The sequence below is a fragment of the Thalassophryne amazonica genome, chromosome 3, assembly GCF_902500255.1.
Source record: "Thalassophryne amazonica chromosome 3, fThaAma1.1, whole genome shotgun sequence".
Classification (NCBI taxonomy): Eukaryota; Metazoa; Chordata; class Actinopteri; order Batrachoidiformes; family Batrachoididae; genus Thalassophryne; species Thalassophryne amazonica.
This window is the reverse complement of record NC_047105.1, coordinates 84,481,775-84,506,434: the sequence shown is the minus strand read 5'-3', so window position 1 is coordinate 84,506,434 and position 24,660 is coordinate 84,481,775. Positions and strand designations below refer to the sequence as shown.

Below are 24,660 nucleotides of genomic sequence, written 5' to 3'. Positions count from 1 at the left end.
TGCCTGTCAGGATTTTGAAAAAAATGTACTGTAACGAAGCTTGCCAGTAGGGGGCAACCTAAGCTCAGAGCTGCTCGGAGTCTACCGCTCGAGAGAGGACTGCCGAAGGAAGCAGCAGCACGAACAGTTTGTAACATCCAAAGTGAACCGCTCCCCCTAAATGGATCAAGTGGTGGTGATATTATTATAGAGATAAAGTAGCAGCTTTTTGTGGAGCTTACGTTTGGCGGCTGGGTGGATTTATTACTTTTTGCTGACTTGCTGCTTGTTGGAGCAGTGTTATTGCTGGTGCTGATTGTTGCTGGGAGTTTTAGCCTAGGTAAGATAAGGTTAGCCGCTGGTAATCATTCAGAGGCTCGCTAACCTTGTGTTGGCTGTACCGGGCAGCGACAGGCTGCCTGCCTGCTGCTTTGGAGAGATGACCGACGGAAACCCAACGACATCCAACGCCTGTCAGTCCGAGGTGAGCCTTTTCTGCAACTATTCCACGACACGCAGCTTTTGCAGACAGGCTAACGACGTTAGCACGTATGTCAACTTGCTGGATGTTGTCATCGCACCGTCATGTAACGGCTGCTGATAAGGTAGCTTTTAGCTCATCGTGCTAATGTGGTCGGTGCACAAACTTTGACAGATTTCACGCGATAAGCGCCCAGACCAACTTCTGTTTAATCGGCTAGAAAGCACATCACAACGCAGTAACGACTTGGCAATGTCAGATTACGTGTGACAGGCAGTAGTTTTTTAGATCGTTGTGGTTAAAGCGTCGGTAAACTGCCCATCGCTTCAGTGCTAATTGAATCGCTAGCAGTGACGCGACCCGACCCGCACCAGTTCGTCTGTCACTTTTATTAGGCTGTGTGATTAAGTGGTATTTGTGCTGAAGTCGTGTATGGATTTATATATTCGTGTACGGATAAAGATGTTCCAACAACAACTCGTGTGTTCGCACTAGTTGCTGTCCATAGCTAACTGATGTAGCTAACGCTAGCAGAGGTTTTGTAGTAAATGATTGGACGGACGTTTGTGTGTCGTCACGTGAATTTATGTATATTATTGCTGTGTTTTTGTTTTGTTTTACAGCATCGACCCGGTATGTTCTCCGATCACTTTTGCTTTTTTAACTTTACCTTGGAGCTGCCTGCTGGTGTCATAAGTGACGTAACGTATCGTAATAACGGTAGTAGTAGTAGTAGTCATTGGTAATGGACGGATTAGTGAAGAGGGTTTTTTCAGATGGAGCCTGGATGAGGGAATAATCTTACATTTTGGCCTCAATCTGGATCTGGCTTGAATTTATTTATTTTGTAACATTCGTAAAAATTCAGATTTTGTATGTCCATACAGGGTGGATCAGATGCTTACTGTCTGTTAGTGGAGATAGTGGAATTGGCATTATGCTGGTGGACCTGTGTGTGTGTGTCTCTGATTGCCCTTGTAGCTGTGTTGTTTTTAGAGGGCCATACTAAAATACGAAATGGGGACTGATAATCACAAAATGGGGGTAAAATGTAACGAAATGGAGTAGAGTGAACCAGACTGACTTCAAATAAGTAGTTTTATTTAACTGGCTTTTGTTTTTTGTGGGATGCACTCAGTACATGTAGTAGGGGCAGGTGTGCTATCTGGTGTTCAAGAGATGAAACTTCATTCAACGGGTCAGTCTGCTCCGTTTTGCTACATTTTACGCCCGTTTCGTTATTATCGGTCTCCATTTTCCCCCATTTTGCTTACATAATGAAATAAAAGTACTTAATTAAATCATATTTAATCATATTCAGAGTCATTCTGGGGCAGTCTGCTCCATTTTGTTACATTTTAGCCCCATTTCATGATTATCAGGCTTCATTTTGTTCATTTCATATTTTAGTATAGCCGGTTTTTAAACTATTTCTTGAGGTCGGCATTGAAGTTCATGTCTCTGGGTCCTTGGCCTTTGAGATGGAGAGACACCTGGGAAGGACTTGTGTCATGAGCAGGGCTGGGCAGTGTGGCAGAAAATAATCTTAAAAAACACCTTGATTCCCTCCCGCCCCCCATATTCATTGATTTCAATATTTTGTAATACTTTATTAACACAAGTAAATTGCCCAGAAGGGCAAGGGACACAGCTGTCAGCTAATTTTTGGCTGTCAGCCTATCTTATTTTTGACAGAAGTAAATTTTTCAAATGGATAAACAGTCAAGACTTTGCTGCACATTTTGAGCAGCTTTTGTTGCCATCATTTAGGGCTTCTCTTACATTTCCTAATTGAAATCCAAACTTTTGTTAAAAGAATGCATGTAGAAATCTCAGAAATGCATCATTATTTGGCAGATAGAGCTTTGACTCAATATTAATGTATGAAAATTTAGATTTTTGAGAGCTTTGCAGTTCTTTAGGATGCTGAAATATTTTTCCGTACAGACAGAAGGACAGCTATTTCTTTAGCCAAGCACAAGTTACAGTTGTGAATGATAGAATAATAATGTAAACATTTAACTGTGCAAAATAATAATAATAATAATAGTATAAAATAGTCATCTGCCTTAACAAAGCAATGCAAGTGACCCTGCTTTGCAACTTAAAATAATTAAGTAATAGCTGTGACTGTGATCATAGCCCTGCAGTGCTGATCACAGCTGCACTGTATTGTTTATTGATGTCAAGGTTAATGGCTGTTTGGCATTTTTTTAAATTATGTGTGCTATGTGTTATTTTGTCCTTGGCACATAAATAAGTGAGTATTTCTCCTCCTCATGTCTGTTTTCCTCCTGGTAATAGATGTACAGGTGCATAATCCAAGGGCTGGGGAACAAAAGCACCCCCAACCTTAGAGTAAAGGTCTACTCGTGAAGACATTTTAAAGACATTTTTCACATAATGATAGTAATCATAATAATCACAATAATGAGAATTGATGTATTATCCATCCATCCATTTTCTATACTTGCTTACTCCAGTTAAGGGTCATGGGGGCACTGGAGCCTATATTAATGTATTATTAACAACTAAAATGTCATTTAATCAATATTTCTGGCTGTCCTAGTTTTACTGCTGCAATACTGCACTGATTGATGAGCCACATAAAAAAAAAAAAAAAAAATCTGTTTAGTTAAATTTTTAAAACTGATTTTTTTAATGTGGGCAGCAGGGTGGCTTAGTGGTTAGCACTGATGCCTCACAGCAAGAAGGTCCTGGAATCACTCCCTGCCTGCTCCTTTCTGTGTTGAGTTTACATGTTCTCCCCATGTTTGAGTGGGTTCCCTCTGCGTGCTCCAGCTTCTTCCCATTTCCAAAGACACACAGGTTAGGTGAACTGGGAACTTCAAATTGACCGTAGGAGTGTGAATGTGCTTGACTGTCTGTGTGGTCCTGTTACAGACTGGTGTCATGTCCAGGGTGTACCCCAATGCTCACCCTGTGACTGCAGCGATAGGCTCCAACACCCGCTCCCCCCGTGTGACCCTTAATTGAAGTATGTGGGTATAGAAAATCGATGTTTTTCATGCCACGATTGCACCAGAGAGTTTCAAACTTACTTCAGGAATTCATATTTTTGTAGGACGGCAAGGCCCCCCCCTTCCTCAACCAGTAGTCATGGGGGGGAATTGCTTCTTAGATGTGTCATGGTGTGGACAATACTGAATTGATAGACAAATGTCAAAAATCAATTCTATAGATGATAATTGCAGGAGTGGAGATAGAGGTGGGCGATATACATGCTATATTCAGGTCACAGTATAAATTTGGCTGACGGTAGAGATTTAGACTCCACCAATTAATCACGGTAATGCTTGTTGGTGACGTCATCGTATCTTCCTCATTGAGTCTGAATGAATAGGCTGCAGTCAGTTCTTCAGTCACAGGCTGCGTCTCCACCTCGGCAGATTAAAACTTCTCCTTGTAAGAGTGTAAAATTAGAAGTTATTTTAACCCTCTGGAGTCACCTGACTGAACTCGGTCATGTAAATGTCACATGACCGAATTAAGCAATTGTCCCATTCAAGTCACCAGACTCAGTCTGTTTTAATGCATTTTAAAAGTGCATACTTCAAGCTTTATAAGAGTTTTTAAATTATGTTAATAGGCCTACTATAACCTGAATTATGATTACTAAATTCTGCAATGTTTTTTGTGAATTTTATGGTCATATTTTGCGCGCATATTTGCAGAAAGCCGCAGTAAAGACCCTCATATTTCCTCATTCAACTGCCCTGAGAGCTCTGTCTCGGTGCAGGGGAGCGGAGAAAAAACCCACGTCCTCTGCTTTATCCTTGGTGGAACTCCAGGACATGAGCCAGTCAGGATCATCAACCCACGTGGTGGTGTCTTTCTGGACAAAACACCACCAAAAGCAGACAAACTAACACTGCCTCCTGCTGGACAGAAGCAGGAATGGCGAAATGAAATTATTCCAATGCACAAAAGTACGTTTAAACAAGTCAGAGAATCAGGCGCTCAAAATTAATTATATCTGTTTTTGTTTTTATTTGTTTATTATAATCAGTTTAGCTTTGCAAAGGGACTATGTGACCCATTCAGTAACACTTCCATTATAACTTTTACACTTAAGTTGATATGGTGATATATACCGTTACCTTAAAGGGATTCAATTTATATCGCAATATGAATTTTAAGTCATATGGCCCAGCCCTAGGTGGAGCAAGAGTGCCAGGCACCTTTAATGAGTAATTTTCACGTACTGTATGTAAACCTATATTTCTGCTTTTACTCAAGTGAATTTCTTTGAATGTAGTTTTTACTGAAGTGCATTTGCCATCCAGCTTCATCACAGTCACTCTGCTCCAAACCTGGTGGAAACAGCACATGGAACAGTTGCATGTTTCAAGATGCTGACGGCTCCAGTGAAAGCAGACTGATATTGTTTCATAAACAGCTTTGAAAGAATCCACATAGATGGATTATTTGCAGTCTCATGGCTGTCATGTATGGTTAATCACTTGAAGTAGTCTCTGCTATTTATATTGTAATATGTTTTGTTTTGCACCATGTTGGGAGCACACTGTGCACAGTTTGTCCTGCTGAACCCAAAGTGCCATTAAAAGGAAATACACATGCAAAAGATGACAGCAGATGTCATGTGTCATCTTCTTTGCAGTTTTGAGTCAGTGCAACAGTATTTTGCCATTTTTGCTGTTTTAATTATTCTGACAGAAATACAGAGTGCAGCACAACCAGTGTGCACATGATCATGCATCTCGATGAGGTGCACATAAATGTTTTAGCTTTTACTTTGCTGTAACAGTCCAAAGTGGGGGCACCATACATGAGCCCACACTTACACAGACAGTGAAAGTGGTGGAATCTCAGTGATTGTGAGCTGCACAGGTGCAAATATGGCTGAGCTGTTATCAGGGTTGGTTTAAAAAAAACAAAAAAAAAAACATTGACTTTTCTAAAAAGTCATGATTTTTTTATTTAAATTGATTTTTATTGATTTAGATTGACTTTTTTCATATTTATTTCACTCTTCTAAAGGAGACTATACAAATAATATCATTAGTTATAATCTTTATTGACATGTTAAAACATAAAGGTGCATATACATGTACAAGTACCATTAATTAATGGTAATGAGTTCATATTTTGGTGATGTTTTAAGTACTGATTTCTTAAAAAAAATTTATTTCATGATTTTTCTGATTGTTTTTTTTATAGAGCGATTTAATGATGATTTAAATCAGCTGATTTAAAAAAAAAAAAACATCAGTAATCATTTTATAATTGCACATAGCCCACTGCATAGTAATCGAAGTGAGGTGCCTAGAGGTTCCTACCCATACCTAGCAGACACCCTCGCCTGCACTGGGAACTCATGTCAGACTTCGCTCTGCTCGGACATCCGACACCCTTTTTCTCATTTATCCAGATAACACTCTGATGAGGATCAGTGCATGAAAGTGAATTTACTGAGGCGGAAAAAAAAACAACACATTTGTAATTAAATCACCCCATGATGTATTCCACATGTTTACAAGCATTTTTTTCTCTCCATGGTGAAGAGTTCCAATAAAGTTATTGAACGCCTCATGCTTCACACTTGGTACGCGGCGCACACGTCACACTCATCTTTTATTTATACCTGTTCATTAAACATCCTGGGAGAACCCTGCGCTATCCACTGAGATAACTGCTAGTAGGAGGCATAGGTGTAAATGCACATAGATGGTTTCCATTCAGGTGTGATGGATTCATGTAGTCAGTGCTAATCGTCATGTGTCTCATGTGTTTCAGGGGTTCACTGCACCATACAAGAGGAAGAGGACGATTGAAGATTTTAACCAGTTTTGCACTTGGGTCTTGGCCTATGCTGGCTACATCCCATACCCGGAAGAGGTGAGTAAAGAAGACTGTCAGTGCCTATACAATACCCTAAACTTGCATGCGTTATGCATTATAATACACTCAACAAAAATATAAACGCAACACTTTTGGTTTTGCTCCCATTTTGTATGAGATGAACTCAAAGATCTAAAACTTTTTCCACATACACAATATCACCATTTCCTTCAAATATTGTTCACAAACCAGTCTAAATCTGTGATAGTGAGCACTTCTCCTTTGCTGAGATAATCCATCCCACCTCACAGGTGTGCCATATCAAGATGCTGATTAGACACCATGATTAGTGCACAGGTGTGCCTTAGACTGTCCACAATAAAAGGCCACTCTGAAAGGTGCAGTTTTATCACACAGCACAATGCCACAGATGTCACAAGATTTGAGGGAGCATGCAACAGCAGTAATGTCAACCAAAGCTGTTGCTCGTGTATTGAATGTTCATTTCTCTACCATAAGCCGTCTCCAAAGGCGTTTCAGAGAATTTGGCAGTACATCCAACCAGCCTCATAACCGCAGACCACGTGTAACCACACCATCCCAGGACCTCCACATCTAGCATGTTCACCTCCAAGATCGTCTGAGACCAGCCACTCGGACAACTGCTGAAACAATCGGTTTGCATAACCAAAGAATTTCTGCACAAACTGTCAGAAACCGTCTCAGGGAAGCTCATCTGCATGCTCGTCGTCCTCATCGGGGTCTCGACCTGACTCCAGTTCGTCGTTGTAACCGACTTGAGTGGGCAAATGCTCACATTCACTGGCGTTTGGCACATTGGAGAGGTGTTCTCTTCACGGATGAATCCCGGTTCACACTGTTGAGGGCAGATGGCAGACAGCGTGTGTGGCGTCGTGTGGGTGAGCGGTTTTCTGATGTCAATGTTGTGGATCGAGTGGCCCATGGTGGCGGTGGGGTTATGGTATGGGCAGGCGTCTGTTATGGACAAAGAACACAGGTGCAATTTATTGATGGCATTTTGAATGCACAGAGATACCGTGACGAGATCCTGAGGCCCATTGTTGTGCCATACATCCAAGAACATCACCTCATGTTGCAGCAGGATAATGCACGGCCCCATGTTGGAAGGATCTGTACACAATTCTTGGAAGCTGAAAATGTCCCAGTTCTTGCATGGCTGGCATACTCACCGGACATGTCACCCATTGAGCATGTTTGGGATGCTCTGGACCGGCGTATACGACAGTGTGTACCAGTTCCTGCTAATATCCAGCAACTTCGTACAGCCATTGAAGAGGAGTGGACCAACATTCCACAGGCCACAATTGACAACCTGATCAACTCTATGCGAAGGAGATGTGTTGCACTGCATGAGGCAAATGGTGGTCACACCAGATACTGACTGGTATCCCCCCCCCCCAATAAAACAAAACTGCACCTTTCAGAGTGGCCTTTTATTGTGGACATCCTAAGGCACACCTGTGCACTAATCATGGTGTCTAATCAGCATCTTGATATGGCACACCTGTGAGATGGGATGGATTATCTCAGCAAAGGAGAAGTGCTCACTATCACAGATTTAGACTGGTTTGTGAACAATATTTGAGGGAAATGGTGATATTGTGTATGTGGAAAAAGTTTTAGATCTTTGAGTTCATCTCATACAAAATTGGAGCAAAACCAAAAGTGTTGTGTTTATATTTTTGTTGAGTGTATTAATGTATGTTGTAATCAGCTACATCTGAGAACTGTTGTGTAGAAGTTCCACAGGTTTCAGAAAGTCAGAGGAACCTCAGATAATGACAGCTAAGTGTGCTTAAAAATGAAAACAAAATAGTTTCACATAAAAGGGGAAATAAATTGAAAAATGAAGTGTGTTGGGTGGGGGCGGGATGAAGAATTTAAAAGAAACATAGTTTGAAAATGTGCAGCACAGGAGTCCACAACGTCCATTTTTCTATTTACGGTTACAGTTTTCTGCACTGCGCGACAGTTGCAGCCCCCCAAACAGTACAGGCAGCACAGTGGACAGTGATGGCTGTATTCCTGTACCCCCACCATCCTGCCCACAGCGCCCCTTCAACACCCCACAGGACAGGAGCAGGAAACATCCACAGTCTGGGGCCAAATCATTGAGTAACAACAAGAATGATGTGAGTGCCAACTCATTAGTCCACCATTTTCACGTTTGTCTCCTAAAATGATAAAATAGCAGTTTTGTTGTCATTTTAAAGTATTTACTTTATGTCCACTTGTACAGCACACGTTCACCGGACTGCACTCGGATGACCGTAGGAAAGCTGACAAACTGAAAAAGAAGAGGCGGAGAAAGGAGAAGGAGAATCACGTTGGTGGGCAGCAAGCTGTGCAGCCTGTCCACTTTGTAGCCCCCGAGCTGTCATACCCACTCCCTTTTGGTGTCTCATCAGTCAAAGAAGAACCTGATGATATCGTCATTTCCCTCCATCCTCAACATCTACCCAACCCAGCACCCTATACGGAGGAGCGCAAGGAGGAGTCAACATACTGGGATGGTCAGGAGCTTGACGAGGAGACAGTCAAGATCCCGGGTTCTTCAGGAAACACAACGGTGTTTCGCCAGGGAAAACAGGTCGTCTACCGAGATGAAAGTGGATCAGGAGAGGACGAAGACATCATGGTTGACTCAGGTAAGGTCTCCTGTCAGTGCATTTATTACACTTTCATAAGCAACCTGGTAGACCAACGTGAACCCTCACTGTGTTTGTCTTTGCAGATGATGACTCTTGGGACTTGGTGACATGTTTCTGCATGAAGCCTTTTGCTGGCAGGGCCATGATTGAGTGCAACAAGTGTCACACCTGGATCCACCTGTCATGTGCCAAAATCCGCAAAAGCCACGTGCCAGAGATTTACGTGTGCCAGAGCTGCCGACAGACATATGGACTTCCCGATGACCGTCGCCCCCATCGTCCACGCGTCAGCCCTCGCAAACGTGTATTGGACTGACCCCAAGTCAAATCCTGAACTTTATGTCCTTCCGCTCCAGATTTCTCCCGCCTGCTGACTGATAGTTCCTTAAGTGCAGGTCTTTCTTGACCCATAATTTAATGTCGTTGTTGGAAAGCCTGGACCTGAATTTTCTAATGACATTTTTGGTGGACCTATCCCAAGTCCTTTTCCATTTGAAAACAATCCGAGTGCTTTTTTAGATTTACAAAGGTTTCTGCTTCCATTCAGACTTTGTGCGTAAGGCAATCACTGAAGTACGGTGGCCCATAGAGGCCACAACACTTCCAAATTGAGACAACATGAATAAATACAGAAAACATAAAAAAAAAAAAAAAACCAGCAGCAACTCAACAGGTAGTTGCATCAAAATACATCTTTCAAATTGATAACATGCTTTCAGACAGGACAACACAAATATAGCTGCAGCACATGTAAATTTAATTTGATAATGTGTCTGCTGAACATAAAAAAAGATGCAGTTTTTTTTTATTTTTTATTTTATTTGTGTTTTCTGAATTTGGTGGTGGTGTCTATATTTGAAAGGATTGTTTCCTTTATCAGCCATCATACTAAACAGATGTGTGTCCGTAGACTACATCAGCATAGCAGCAACCCGCTGTTGTTGGGATTGGGTGTTTTGTGAACACTGGAAACATTTGAACTGCCATAGAGGAGTCTGAGTCCTCTAAACTGCCACCAGTTATGGTGCATGCTGAGATTTGTAGGAAAGATGGTTTGCACTTTTTATTATTATTATTATTTCCTCCAACAGAAAAATCCATCTGACCTTTTTGTCTTCTGGACATGTTTATCTTTCTATTTAAACTGGATTTGATGCTTCTATAAATGTTGCAGTTAACCGTTTCAAATGAGAAAAGAAGTGCACCCTTGTGTTAATAGCTTCAGATGGTGCTATCATATTAAGGTGAGTTATAATCCAGTAGAACAAAGATGTACGTTAATGTTTAGAGTCTGCATCTGCTTCACTTATTTGTTGTTATTTAAAACTTTGTGAATTAATACCTTTGGGCGTTTGGCCCTAACAGTACTTTTGTCTACTTCTCAAGCTGTCTTCCACGTTTGGTGACTCCTCTGGAACAAGACATTGCGTAGTCACCCAAACAGCTTTCACAATTTTTTTCCAAAATGAGCAGTGTTCTCAATTTTCTCTGTGTGTGTGTGTGTGTGTGTGTGTGTGTGTGTGTGTGTGTGTGTGTGTGTGTGTGTGTGTGTGTGTGTGTGTGTGTGTGTGTGTGTGTGTGTGTATATATATATATATATATATATATATATATATATATATATACACATACATACATACACTTGGAGAACTTTAGATAGCCAAACGTTTACAGGAGCCACGTTTTCAGTCAGCTGCACTAAAAATGTTTTGTGGTGTCTCTGGTCAGTATGATATTGCATTTTTCCGCACGGTTGGGCGGGTGTATACACTCACCTGTCTATGCATTGGGTTTATTTCTGTGTTAAATAGTTTCAAAGACAAATATGGTTATTGAATGGTACTGATTTTAAGTATTTTTAATAGGGAAAACAAACCTATAAAAAGTGAATACTCTCACAAAAGTCCAGTTATGCATTTGTTTTAATAATTAAAGTGTGTACAGTAGATCTGCTACACTCAGTCGACATGTTTTTGTTTTTGTTTTTTTATAACTCGAAGCCTTTTGAGGATGGAGAAGTACATATTTGATTTGTGTCGTCTCTGCAGCAACACATTAGAACAGGGGTGGGCAACAGCGCCACGAAAGGTTAGATGGTGCACGTGTTCTTTACAGTGGCCTTGTATAATTGATTAATCTAAATGCATTTGTAAAATCCTGATAGTCTGTGAAGTCACCTGCTGAGGCGATCGTTAGCAAATGAAACCTGCACCATCTCATCCCTTCGTAGTACATTGCTGCCCAACCCGGTAACCACACAGCAGTTTTCATATGCAGCAGGTTGGATTGATGACTTTTTTTTTTTTAACATCTAACCCCTGCTGCAGGTTGGAGTTTTTAAACTCAGTTGCCATGTGCCATCTGCTGTCGGATTTGTCTGTAAATTACATGTTTTTGATTGCATAAAAGCCATACTGTAAAGCTAGATTTTAGAGTCAGAAGTATGACTGTTAACGAGGGGTTTTTACAATATACAATCACTGTCTTGACCAGGGACCCATTAGCAGTGGACGAAGTATTGAGAACACAAGATTAAAAAAAAAATTAAAATTTTAAAGTAGTTAGGCTCATTGCTTCACTCTGGTATTTACAGATGTTGCTTAATAGGTTCATACCCAACAATCACACAGGACAATGTTTTTAAGATCTACAATGACTTGCTGATCATTCACACCTTGAAGGGAAATGGAGGAACTAATTTGGTAATTTGACATTTTAAAAATATTTGTGTAGTAATGTAGCAATTCCTCATAGTGATACAGCTTGTTCATTCTGATCCTGGATTGTCTGAGCCCCTTGAAAAAAGCGTCTAGTGTGGTTAAAACTGTTTCTGTGAAACTATTGTAAACTGTTGTAAATAAAGAGCTATCATTTTAAGTAACTGAAAATCTGTGCATGTATGTAATTTCTGTATGGTGTCTCTCATGTTCTGCAATTCCAACAACACACTGAATATTTTATATCTTTTAATCTTAATTGCTTCCTCAGAATTTATGTACACAATTAGGGTGTCTGGGTGAAATGGTACTGCAGGGGAATAGTCTCTTCATTGGCCTCTTGGTGGCACTAGAGAAAAGAACAGCTGATGTCAAGTGTTTTTCGGACTGCCTTTTAGACATTTGTGTTTTTATTACCACAAGAAATATCAGGCATTCTCTAAAACTTGTAATTTTTTTTTTTATTTTAGATAATTTTGTAATGTCAATGAAAACAAATTGCCAGGTTTCAAAAATGTAAAATAAAATTGAAAATGATGCACGTTAACATTACAGTGAAAATTAATTTCCAAAATATAAAAGCTGAAATAAAGGGTTGCACAAGAACACACACCCTTGAATGTAACACGTCAAACTCCACTTTTCCTGCCAATTCTGAATTTTGAATTCAGTGGATGGATAAGAGAACGTTTCCATGTCACTGAATATAGGTTGGGGTTCATTTAAGTCCATTAATAAGAAACACTGAAATAAACTTCCAAGACATGCAGTGATGTAAGATGATCTGTACTTTACCTCTGACTGTCTATAGGGGATAGTGGCCAAGTGGTTGGTGTGCTTGGGTTCACTGTAGAAGGTTCCCAGTTCAAACCCCACCCCTGCCACATTTCTCAAAGTATAATGTGGAGTTACAGCAGTGTTTAGAATAATAGTAGTGTTATGTGACTAAAACGATGAATCCAGGTTTTGAGTATATTTCTTATTGTTACATGGGAAACAAGGTACCAGTAGATTCCGTAGATTCTCACAAATCCAACAAGACCAAACATTCATGATATGCACAATCTTAAGGCTATGAAATTGGGCTATTAGTAAAAAAAAGTAGAAAAGGGGGTGTTCACAATAATAGTAGTGTGGCATTCAGTCAGTGAGTTCGTCAATTTTGTGGAACAAACAGGTGTGAATCAGGTGTCCCCTATGTAAGGATGAAGCCAGCACCTGTTGAACATGCTTTTGTCTTTGAAAGCCTGAGGAAAATGGGATGTTCAAGACATTGTTCAGAAGAACAGCGTAATTTGATTAAAAAGTTGATTGGAGAGGGGAAAACTTATACGCAGGTGCAAAACATAGGCTGTTCATCTACAATGATCTCCAATCCTTTAAACTGGACCAAAAAAAAAAAAAAAAAAAAACAGACGCTTGGAAGAAAATGGAAAACAACCATCAAAATGGATAGAAGAATAACCAGGATGGCAAAGGCTCACCCACTGATCAGCTCCAGGATGATCAAAGACAGTCTGGAGTTACCTGTAAGTGCTGTGACAGAAGATGCCTGTGTGAAGCTAATTTATTTGCAAGAATCCCCCGCAGAGTACCTCTGTTAAATAAAAGACGTGCAGAAGAGGTTACAATTTGCCAAAGAACACATCAACTGGCCTAAAAGAGAAATGGAGGAATATTTTGTGGACTGATGAGAGTAAAATTGTTCTTTTTGGGTCCAAGGACCGCAGACAGTTTGTGAGATGACCCCCAAACTCTGAATTCAAGCCACAGTTCACAGTGAAGTCAGTGAAGCATGGTGGTGCAAGCATCATGATATGGGCATGTTTCTCCTACTATGGTGTTGGGCCTATATATCGTATACCAGGTATCATGGATCAGTTTGGATATGTCAAAATACTTGAAGAGGTCATGTGGCCTTATGCTGAAGAGGACATGCCCTTGAAATGGGTGTTTCAACAAGACAATGACCCCAAGCACACTAGTAAACAAGCAAAATCTTGGGTCCAAACCAACAAAATTAATGCCTCGCAGATGTGAAGAAATCATGAAAAACTGTGGTTATACAACTAAATACTAGTTTAGGGATTCACAGGATTGCTAAAAAAGCAGTTTGAATATAATAGTTTTGAGTTTGTAGTATCAACATATACCAACACAGAGCAGAGTAGCTACCTAAACTCTGTAAGGGAGTTAGAATATCTCGTCAATAGTTTTACATCCTCATTGAAGACTACTTTGGATGCTGTAGCTCCTCTGAAAAAGAGAGCTTTAAATCAGAAGTGTCTGACTCCGTGGTATAACTCACAAACTCGTAGCTTAAAGCAGATAACCCGTAAGTTGGAGAGGAAATGGTGTCTCACTAATTTAGAAGATCTTCACTTAGCCTGGAAAAAGAGTTTGTTGCTCTATAAAAAAGCCCTCCGTAAAGCTAGGACATCTTTCTACTCATCACTAATTGAAGAAAATAAGAACAACCCCAGGTTTCTTTTCAGCACTGTAGCCAGGCTGACAAAGAGTCAGAGCTCTATTGAGCTGAGTATTCCATTAACTTTAACTAGTAATGACTTCATGACTTTCTTTGCTAACAAAATTTTGACTATTAGAGAAAAAATTACTCATAACCATCCCAAAGATGTATCGTTATCTTTGGCTGCTTTCAGTGATGCCGGTATTTGGTTAGACTCTTTCTCTCCGATTGTTCTGTCTGAGTTATTTTCATTAGTTACTTCATCCAAACCATCAACATGTTTATTAGACCCCATTCCTGCCAGGCTGCTCAAGGAAGTCCTACCATTATTTAATGCTTCAATCTTAAATATGATCAATCTATCTTTGTTAGTTGGTTATGTACCACAGGCCTTTAAGGTGGCAGTAATTAAACCATTACTTAAAAAGCCATCACTTGACCCAGCTATCTTAGCTAATTATAGGCCAATCTCCAACCTTCCTTTTCTCTCAAAGATTCTTGAGAGGGTAGTTGTAAAACTGCTAACTGATCACCTGCAGAGGAATGGTCTATTTGAAGAGTTTCAGTCAGGTTTTAGAATTCATCATAGTACAGAAACAGCATTAGTGAAGGTTACAAATGATCTTCTTATGGCTTCGGACAGTGGACTTATCTCTGTGCGTGTTCTGTTGGACCTCAGTGCTGCTTTTGATACTGTTGACCATAAAATTTTATTACAGAGATTAGAGCATGTCATAGGTATTAAAGGCACTGCGCTGCGGTGGTTTGAATCATATTTGTCTAATAGATTACAGTTTGTTCATGTAAATGGGGAATCTTCTTCACAGACTAAAGTTAATTGTGGAGTTCCACAAGGTTCTGTGCTAGGACCAATTTTATTCACTTTATACATGCTTCCCTTAGGCAGTATTATTAGACGGTATTGCTTAAATTTTCATTGTTACGCAGATGATACCCAGCTTTATCTATCCATGAAGCCAGAGGATACACACCAATTAGCTAAACTGCAGGATTGTCTTACAGACATAAAGACATGGATGACCTCTAATTTCCTGCTTTTAAACTCAGATAAAACTGAAGTTATTGTACTTGGCCCCACAAATCTTAGAAGCATGGTGTCTAACCAGATCGTTACTCTGGATGGCATTTCCCTGATCTCTAGTAATACTGTGAGAAATCTTGGAGTCATTTTTGATCAGGATATGTCATTCAAAGCGCATATTAAACAAATATGTAGGACTGCCTTTTTGCATTTACGCAATATCTCTAAAATCAGAAAGGTCTTGTCTCAGAGTGATGCTGAAAAACTAATTCATGCATTTATTTCCTCTAGGCTGGACTATTGTAATTCATTATTATCAGGTTGTCCTAAAAGTTCCCTAAAAAGCCTTCAGTTGGTTCAGAATGCTGCAGCTAGAGTACTGACGGGGACTAGCAGGAGAGAGCATATCTCACCCGTGTTGGCCTCTCTTCATTGGCTTCCTGTTAATTCTAGAATAGAATTTAAAATTCTTCTTCTTACTTATAAGGTTTTGAATAATCAGGTCCCATCTTATCTTAGGGACCTCGTAGTACCATATTACCCCATTAGAGCACTTCACTCTCAGACTGCGGGCTTACTTGTAGTTCCTAGGGTTTGTAAGAGTAGAATGGGAGGCAGAGCCTTCAGCTTTCAGGCTCCTCTCCTGTGGAACCAGCTCCCAATTCAGATCAGGGAGACAGATACCCTCTCTACTTTTAAGATTAGGCTTAAAACTTTCCTTTTCGCTAAGGCTTATAGTTAGGGCTGGATCGGGTGACCCTGGACCATCCCTTGGTTATGTTGCTTTAGACGTAGACTGTGGGGGGGTTCCCATGATGCACTGTTTCTTTCTCTTTTTGCTCCGTATGCATCACTCTGCATTTAATCATTAGTGATCGATCTCTGCCCTCCTTCTCGGCATGTCTTTTTCCTGGTTCTTTCCCTCAGCCCCAACCAGTCTCAGCAGAAGACTGCCCCTCCCTGAGCCTGGTTCTGCTGGAGGTTTCTTCCTGTTAAAAGGGAGTTTTTCCTTCCCACTGTGGCCAAGTGCTTGCTCATAGGGGGTCGTTTTGACCGTTGGGGTTTTTCATAATTATTGTATGGCCTTGCCTTACAATATGGAGCGCCTTGGGGCAACTGTTTGTTGTGATTTGGCGCTATATAAGAAAAGGGTTGATTGATTGATTGAACAGCAGATGCTACTATTATTGTGAACACCCCCTTTTCTACTTTTTTTTTTACTAATAGCCCAATTTCATAGCCTTAAGAGTGTGCATATCATGAATGCTTGGTCTTGTTGGATTTGTGAGAATCTACTGAATCTACTGGTACCTTGTTTCCCATGTAACAATAAGAAATATACTCAAAACCTGGATAAATCTTTTTAGTCACCTAGCACTACTATTATTCTGAACACTACTGTACATTAGCAAGGGAATCCAGTGTAAAACCTGTGCCAAATCAATGTGTAGATCCACCTTAGATCTGCTGTGGTGATCCCAAGTGAAAACAAGGGAGCAGCTGAAGGGGCTTACTTGCCGCTGACTGTTTATATATTTACACAGTAGTTATTGCAAAAGAATCATAAATGTAAAAACCCCAAAATAATGCACGGGTATGCACACTCTTTAATATAACATTGAAATAAACTTTCACCACAAGTTTTCTATTATGAAATCAGCAGAAGGTTGCAAGCACCTTTAAAATTCAATGAATATATGTCAGGAATCATTTAATTCAATCATTAAGTAGTAGAGTTATTCAGTGACTTGGAAATTTTCTTGCATCCATCCCCTGACTTAACTGTTTAAAATAATGACTAAAAGTAATGCTTTAAGTGTGATAGAGAGGTTAAAAATAGAGTGCAGAGAGGGTGGAGTGGGTAGAGAAAGATGGCAGCAGTGATTTCTGACTAAAGAATACTGTATCTACAAGAGTGCAGGGGAAAGTTTACAAGACAGTAGTGAGACCATCTATGTTGTACAGCTTAGAGACAGTGGCAGTAACAAAAAGACAGGAAACAGAGCTGGAGGTGGCAAAGCTGAAGATGCTGATTTTCTTTGGGAGTGATGAGGTTGGACAGGATTAGGGCCCCTTCACACATAGTACGAATGTGGCTGAATTGAGCATGAAGCAGGAATCGTATGCAGTATGTGTAAAATCGTAGCTGCCTCCAACACCTTGCACACCTGTTGCTACAATTATTTGCGCACACCAGCGGCTGAAAGAGTGTGCGCTATGACAGCCCATTCAATCCCTCTCGCAGCAGGTGTTGGCCAAATTCCAGCTGACACACACAAACATCTAATACTGCTGGCGGAGCACTTAGGGAATGTGTGGCCATTCGCGCTGATAGCATGAAAACAGTCAGCAAACGATCACTGTCGAGCTGGATATGAAATTTGTCTAAGTGCCCCCATGACTGTGGAGTTGCCAAGTACACGTGGTGTGCCAGTGTCTGCTCCCCCCCCACAACGTGTGTGTGTGTGTTTTGCGTGCTCCCCACTGCCCCCCAACACATGTTGTGCGTGTGGTGTCCTGGAACCAGGTGGGCACAGCTATCCCAAAAGTTAGCTTTGATAACTGCTAATCTGTTAAACTGAAAAATCAACTGCAGTAATGCTAACTGCTAAAACAATCTACTGCTAACTGCTCTCACATGAATTTAACACGGGCTTGGTTGTAAAACCCCATAAAACTGATCTAAATAGGTGAAATTTTAATATGTTGAACCAAAAACACAGAGGCTCACAACAAGGTTTAGCATGCCACAGTCACACGATGAACACATAACTAATGAATAACAGTAGGAACAGTACTTTACATTCAACACAGTTTATTCACAGTGCAGAAAGTATTAAATGAATAGGAAATATGAAAAAATACACAGAAAATATTTTAATAATCAAATTAACATTTGTATCTTGACCTCCTGGTCCTCCACCTCCTCGACGTGATGGTTGTTGCTAGCGTTTTCACACGTCAATTTCACTTATTGAGTTAGTGTATAAGCGCCAATAAGAACAAGCATATTATTTTATGGTTTATAAACATTTTTGACCGTTAAACTTTACTCAAAATATGTTAGCTGTCTTAAAGGTAAGGGAATTTAGTGAAAGTTTAATGGTTTTCAAAGTTATCTGGAAAGCTAATTTGCTAATGAAAATTTAGCTTCACAAATCAGAATTGGGTCAGGCTACTTTTGAAATGCTATCAGTTACTAAATACAAATTCCAGGGGCGTTTTTGTAATTGGTAATATAATCCATTGGATTACAAAAAAGCAACAATCTGAATTATTTTGGATGACTTCAAAATCAATTACTGAAAATGATGCCCTTCATATTAAAAACAAAAACAACCACGCATATTCTCCCCCCGCCCCTTTATCTAATAATAAATTAAACACTGAATTAAGATAAAGTATCTTAAAACATATCTTTCAATTATCTGAAAATTGCGTCTTTCACGCCTCATAACAAATTGCACTTAAAATTTATGTTCTTGAGGTGAACATTTTTAAACCCAAAATGATGACAATATTGCCAGGAACTGAAAGCTGGCTTTTTTTTCTGTCCAAGGGGCTTGGGTAGACTGCTCCTGGTTGAATATTCCATCTTGTGGAGATTCTCTTCTTAAACTTGCAAACCACACCAATTAGTCAAAAATAAAAAATAAAAAAGCCCAACTATTGGTTGAAGGTTGACCTCTAGTGGCTACATGGGTAGAGCTGCTTCATGTTCACTTCTAGTTGATGAGTTAATAACAATGGATAATTACAAAAGGTTTAACATTTTCAAAATTACAATATTTTAATCAAAATGTATTCTAGTAATCCATGAAAATGTAACTATAACACAATTACACATTTATCTAATGCAATCTTGTCTGATTTCTTATATGTTGTAATCTGATTATGTAATTTCATTGGTATAATACCCAACCCTGTCAATAATTAACTGTTAGGTGAACTGTGCCCACCGCTGCCGGAACTATATCTTTGATAAATTATTGCATATTACACCAGCAGCTGTTGTTCCATCACATGCCATAAACTCAGCAATATATTAAAAAATACATGTCCTAATAAACAACACTGTAAGAACAAGAAGACAATAATAATAATAATAATAATAATAGTAATAGTAATAATAATAACAATAATAATCTGTTTTACCATTGCTGGTGTAATATTGCACATATTGTAATAAGTTATTGTGTGAAGATTTCAACCCAGGGGTTAACTGTATCACCTTCCCTCCTGGAGGGATCCGTAACAAAATGTCCACATCCAAACCCTCAGAAGTGCCAAGTGTGGACGGCAGATTACATCTGATGACAGGCACCAACATGAGCAGAGGACATGTCATTACAAACAATAATAATTATAATAATAAAAAAACAACTTACACACGCGATACTGTCTGTCCTCTAAGAAACAGCCAGCCACAAGGACACTCTCCTGAATAGATTTATCATAAAAATTTGGATGAGTAATGATTATAGTATAAGGACACATTTAAGAACAAAAATTACACTTACTTGGGGTAAAATGACTCTACAACTCAACTGCACAGCTACGTGCTTGACATTATGAATTCCGAGAACATCCATTTGAGCACTTCAGTACATCACTGGGAATAGTCAGTATGTCAGCGGCGACTAAAAATCCTTTTCTTCAGAGCACGTACTAACTATATCCAGCGCTGATGTCTGATCTCCTTCAACAGACCTGTCAGCTGCAGCAAAGTAGACTCTAAGGGCAAAACCTTGTAAAACCTCAAGCTCATTTGTGTATTCTGTTAAACCGCAGTGATGGCCCAAAGCAAAGGAAGAAGAGTACAGGAACTGTTAAATATATTCACTAATACCATGACAAATGAGGACCAAAGGAGCAAAACAGGCATAAGTGTGATGTCTTCTTCCATTCTTGCATCCTCCTGTTCATAGAAAGGCTGGGCCTTCATTTGCCCTCAGGTGCTCCAACAGAAGAGAACTCCTAGGACTCTGACTCAATCCTGTGAGCTAACGAGACAAAATTATTATTCATACGCAGGCAGAATAAATGCTTTAGTCAATGTGTATTAAAACCTGCTGCTACTACAGTGTGTGGTAGTGGTAGGCACAGTTCAGCTAACCATCTTACAGCTAATTAGTCAAGCTAACTTTTTTTTTTTTTTTTGCAGATTAGCTTTTCAGATAACTTTGAAAATGATTAGTGGACCAATTAGATTAAACTAAGTTTAGTTACGCTAACGTTAAGTCAGCTAACAATTTTCTGAAAAAATTTTAACAGCCAAAAATGCTTGTAAACCCTAAAATCATACGTTTGTTCCTGTTGGAGCTTAGGGCCCTGTCCCACTGGGGAGAGGATTAATTGCGCATGAATTGAGTACACAAATTACGGGCGTTTGTTGTCGTCTGCAACAAAAATGGCCAAAAATGACAAATGTCCCAGTATGAATTACGGCTATATTAATAATATGTAGCAAATATATGATGAACAATCACGGTAATATAAACGCATGTAGTGAGGAAACTGATCCGACACATTGAGATTATCACGGCAGTATTACGGGTGTATTATGAATGCATCACGCACGTGTTGCGCGTGCACGACATCTGCATTGCGATCATAAAATAAGCGCACTCGCTCTTTTCGGCATCACTATACACACCAACAATACAGCCTCTGGAGCATTTGCTGGACTTGGACAAGTTGATCACACAGTTAATGTTCATTTTGTCATGTGAGGATTAACTGTTCATGAGTTTGGGGAGCGGGAGGGGGGAAGCCACTCGGGGTGTGAGACGTTTGTTTTTTTTTTTTTGAGAGTGTCACAGAAAACAGACTTCAGCGTGAGTTGTGGCTAAACAGCAACTCTTCCTTTTGTTGGTGTTAAATAAAAGTCCTGGATTGCAGCAGCTATTACGTCTTTGTGGATCTACACAGCCGGACCGGCACTGACTGGCAGGTATGTCGCTTTCTGTCAGATACAGTACTTTGGGTTTACGTGACGTGTTTGTTATGCATTCACAGATTGTCCGCAAATCAACTGCAAAGCAGATGTAATAAAAATGCTTTTTTTGTGGCAAATTTGTATGCATTCGCTACAACATATTTTAGTTTGTGATGTGGACATGATGGGCACGATATATATCTGTTTTACACACTGTTCCAGTCTGCTGTCAAGCCGCAAATCCCTGTCAGTTGCGGATATCAGCGGTTAACGGCAGATATACAGCGCATAGAGTGAGTATGTATTGTGTATGAATTGAGTATATATGGAGTATGTAATAGTAATAGTAGTAATAATAGTAATAATAGTAATAGTATTCGCATCCAGATTTTTGAACAGCTCAAAAATCCTGGCTGCAGACATGCGTGAATCTGTGGATGATCACGGACGTGTTCGGATGACGGCCGACTCATACAGGCATGTTACACGGATATTGCGGATGTTTGGCGAATATGGGCCAATTTTGTGTGCAATCCATACGCAAATCCTCCTAAACGCCAGTGGGACAGGGCCCTTATACACTAATCCAAAAGTGAAGGCAACAAGCACCACCTGGAGGAGACTAACGATCAGGAGGTCAAGCAGGAGCAAATACATTAAAATGATTTTCCATGTATTTTTTTCTTAATATTTTTTAGTCATTTAATACAACCCCTGGCAAAAATTATGGAATCACCGGCCTCGGAGGATGTTCATTCTGTTGATTAATTTTGTAGAAAAAAAGCAGATCACAGACATGACACAAAACTAAAGTCATTTCAAATGGCAACTTTCTGGCTTTAAGAAACACTATAAGAAATCAAGAAAAAAAGATTGTGGCAGTCAGTAACGGTTACTTTTTTAGACCAAGCAGAGGAAAAAAATATGGACTCACTCAATTCTGAGGAATAAATTATGGAATCACCCTGTAAATTTCCATCCCCAAAACTAACACCTGCATCAAATCACATCTGCTCGTTGACATTGACCCTATGTCATGAAATTGACCCTATGTGTCTTTTTGCAAGGAATGTTTTCACAGTTTTTGCTCTATGGCAAGATGCATTATCTTCTTGAAAAATGATTTCATCATCCTTAAACATCAGAAAAGTGTCCAAAATATCAACGTAAACTTGTGCATTTATTGATGATGTAATGACAGCCATCTCCCCAGTGCCTTTACATGACATGCAGCCCCATATCATCAATGACTGTGGAAATTTACATGTTCTCTTCAGGCAGTCATCTTTATAAATCTCATTGGAACGGCACCAAACAAAAGTTCCAGCATCATTACCTTGCCCAATGCAGATTCGAGATTCATCACTGAATATGACTTTCATCCAGTCATCCACAGTCCACGATTGCTTTTCTTTAGCCCATTGTAACCTTGTTTTTTCTGTTTAGGTGTTAATGATGGCTTTCGTTTATCTTTTCTGTATGTAAATTCCATTTCCTTTAGGCGGTTTCTTACAGTTCGGTCACAGACGTTGACTCCAGTTTCCTCCCATTCGTTCCTCATTTGTTTTGTTGTGCATTTTCGATTTTTGAGACATATTGCTTTAAGTTTTCTGTCTTGACGCTTTGATGTCTTCCTTGGTCTACCAGTATGTTTGCCTTTAACAACCTTCCCATGTTGTTTGTATTTGGTCCAGAGTTTAGACACAGCTGACTGTGAACAACCAACATCTTTTGCAACATTGCGTGATGATTTACCATCTTTTAAGAGTTTGATAATCCTCTCCTTTGTTTCAATTGACATCTCTCGCGTTGGAGCCATGATTCATGTCAGTCCACTTGGTGCAACAGCTCTCCAAGGTGTGATCACTCCTTTTTAGATGCAGACTAACAAGCAGATGTGAATTCATGCATTTATTTCCTCTAGGCTGGACTATTGTAATTCATTATTATCAGGTTGTCCTAAAAGTTCCCTAAAAAGCCTTCAGTTGGTTCAGAATGCTGCAGCTAGAGTACTGACGGGGACTAGCAGGAGAGAGCATATCTCACCCGGTCCCATCTTATCTTAGGGACCTCGTAGTACCATATTACCCCATTAGAGCGCTTCGCTCTCAGACTGCGGGCTTACTTGTAGTTCCTAGGGTTTGTAAGAGTAGAATGGGAGGCAGAGCCTTCAGCTTTCAGGCTCCTCTCCTGTGGAACCAGCTCCCAATTCAGATCAGGGAGACAGATACCCTCTCTACTTTTAAGATTAGGCTTAAAACTTTCCTTTTCGCTAAGGCTTATAGTTAGGGCTGGATCGGGTGACCCTGGACCATCCCTTGGTTATGTTGCTTTAGACGTAGACTGTGTTTCATAATTATTGTATGGCCTTGCCTTGCAATGTGGAGCGCCTTGGGGCAACTGTTTGTTGTGATTTGGCGCTATACAAGAAAAAAGTTGATTGATTGATTGATTGATTTGATGCAGGTGTTAGTTTTGGGGATGAAAATTTACAGGGTGATTCCATAATTTATTCCTCAGAATTGAGTGAGTCCATATTTTTTTCCTCTGCTTGGTCTAAAAAAGTAACCGTTACTGACTGCCACAATCTTTTTTTCTTGATTTCTTATAGTGTTTCTTAAAGCCAGAAAGTTGCCATTTGAAATTACTTTAGTTTTGTGTCATGTCTGTGATCTGCTTTTTTCTACAAAATTAAACAACTGAATGAACATCCTCCGAGGCCGGTGATTCCATAATTTTTGCCAGGGGTTGTACATTCTTTACTGTGAATAAAATGAATGTTATTACTGTTTCATTTATTTGCTCAATTTAATAAATCTTATCCGTATCTCACGAGTAGACCTTCTTCCAGGGATAAACAAACCCAGGACAGCTTACCGCCAACAGCAGAAAAATCTCAAAAATATATTAACGTCAGAAGGTTTGTATATATTAAACTACTCTGTATGGCTCAGTGCTTTCTGCAAGATATAAATTGCTGGAAAATTCCAGAACTCAAAATTTTTTTAAGAAACAAGGACTGAAAGAAGGATGAGCACCTTCTTTAAGCCGCTAGCAAATTATCCAGCCATCAGCTGATTTCAGTCTTTTCCAGTTTCATATTTTTGTTAGATTTATAGGTATTTTCAGTGTTTTTCAGCAGCAGTTTTAGTGTTTTTATATCTTTTATATCCTTATATATCTTTCTCATCACTGTTTATGGAATATAATACTTGAGAAATAACAATTTATTGAATGAACACTGCTAATAACTAATGATGCAGGCATGGTGGCCAAGTGGTTACTGCACTTGTTTTCTGTATGGAAGGTGCCCGATTCAAACCCCACCCCTGCCCATTTCTCCATGTTGTGTCAGGAAGGGACCTGTATTTGGCACAGGTTTTATGCCGGATGCCCTTCCTGACGTAACTACAGTAGGAGAAACACACACAGATGCTGGTGTTCCAAAGAGGTCTCCCATCCAAGTACTAACCAGGTCCCGCACTGCTTAGCTTCTGAGACCTGACGGGATTTGGCT

The 24,660-nt window shown here is 39.8% G+C and overlaps 2 protein-coding genes across 3 annotated transcripts in view; one reads left to right on the top strand and one right to left on the bottom strand.

The window, feature by feature from the left end:
- The first annotated feature begins 96 nt into the window (after window positions 1-96).
- Window positions 97-9,650, top strand: phf13 (PHD finger protein 13). 2 transcript variants are annotated; one of them, XM_034167009.1, is made up of 5 exons: window positions 97-463; window positions 6,239-6,340; window positions 8,278-8,457; window positions 8,583-8,973; window positions 9,060-9,650. In XM_034167009.1, exons 1-5 carry the CDS (start codon window positions 419-421, stop codon window positions 9,290-9,292), a joined length of 951 nt encoding a protein of 316 aa, XP_034022900.1. In that variant the 5' UTR covers window positions 97-418; the 3' UTR covers window positions 9,293-9,650. The 2 variants fall into 2 exon arrangements, with proteins under 2 accessions (XP_034022900.1, XP_034022898.1); XM_034167007.1 differs by having other exon boundaries at window positions 8,565-8,973.
- The window catches only part of LOC117507194 (dnaJ homolog subfamily C member 11-like), a 90,212-nt gene continuing 68,292 nt past the window's right edge, over window positions 2,741-24,660 (bottom strand). Inside the window, exons 16-17 of the mRNA XM_034167005.1 lie at window positions 19,640-20,208; window positions 2,741-2,751 (exon numbers count right to left, since the gene is read on the bottom strand). Coding sequence (XP_034022896.1) covers window positions 20,183-20,208 — 26 coding nt within the window. The 3' untranslated portion in view covers window positions 2,741-2,751; window positions 19,640-20,182. The remainder of the gene's footprint in view (window positions 2,752-19,639; window positions 20,209-24,660) is intronic.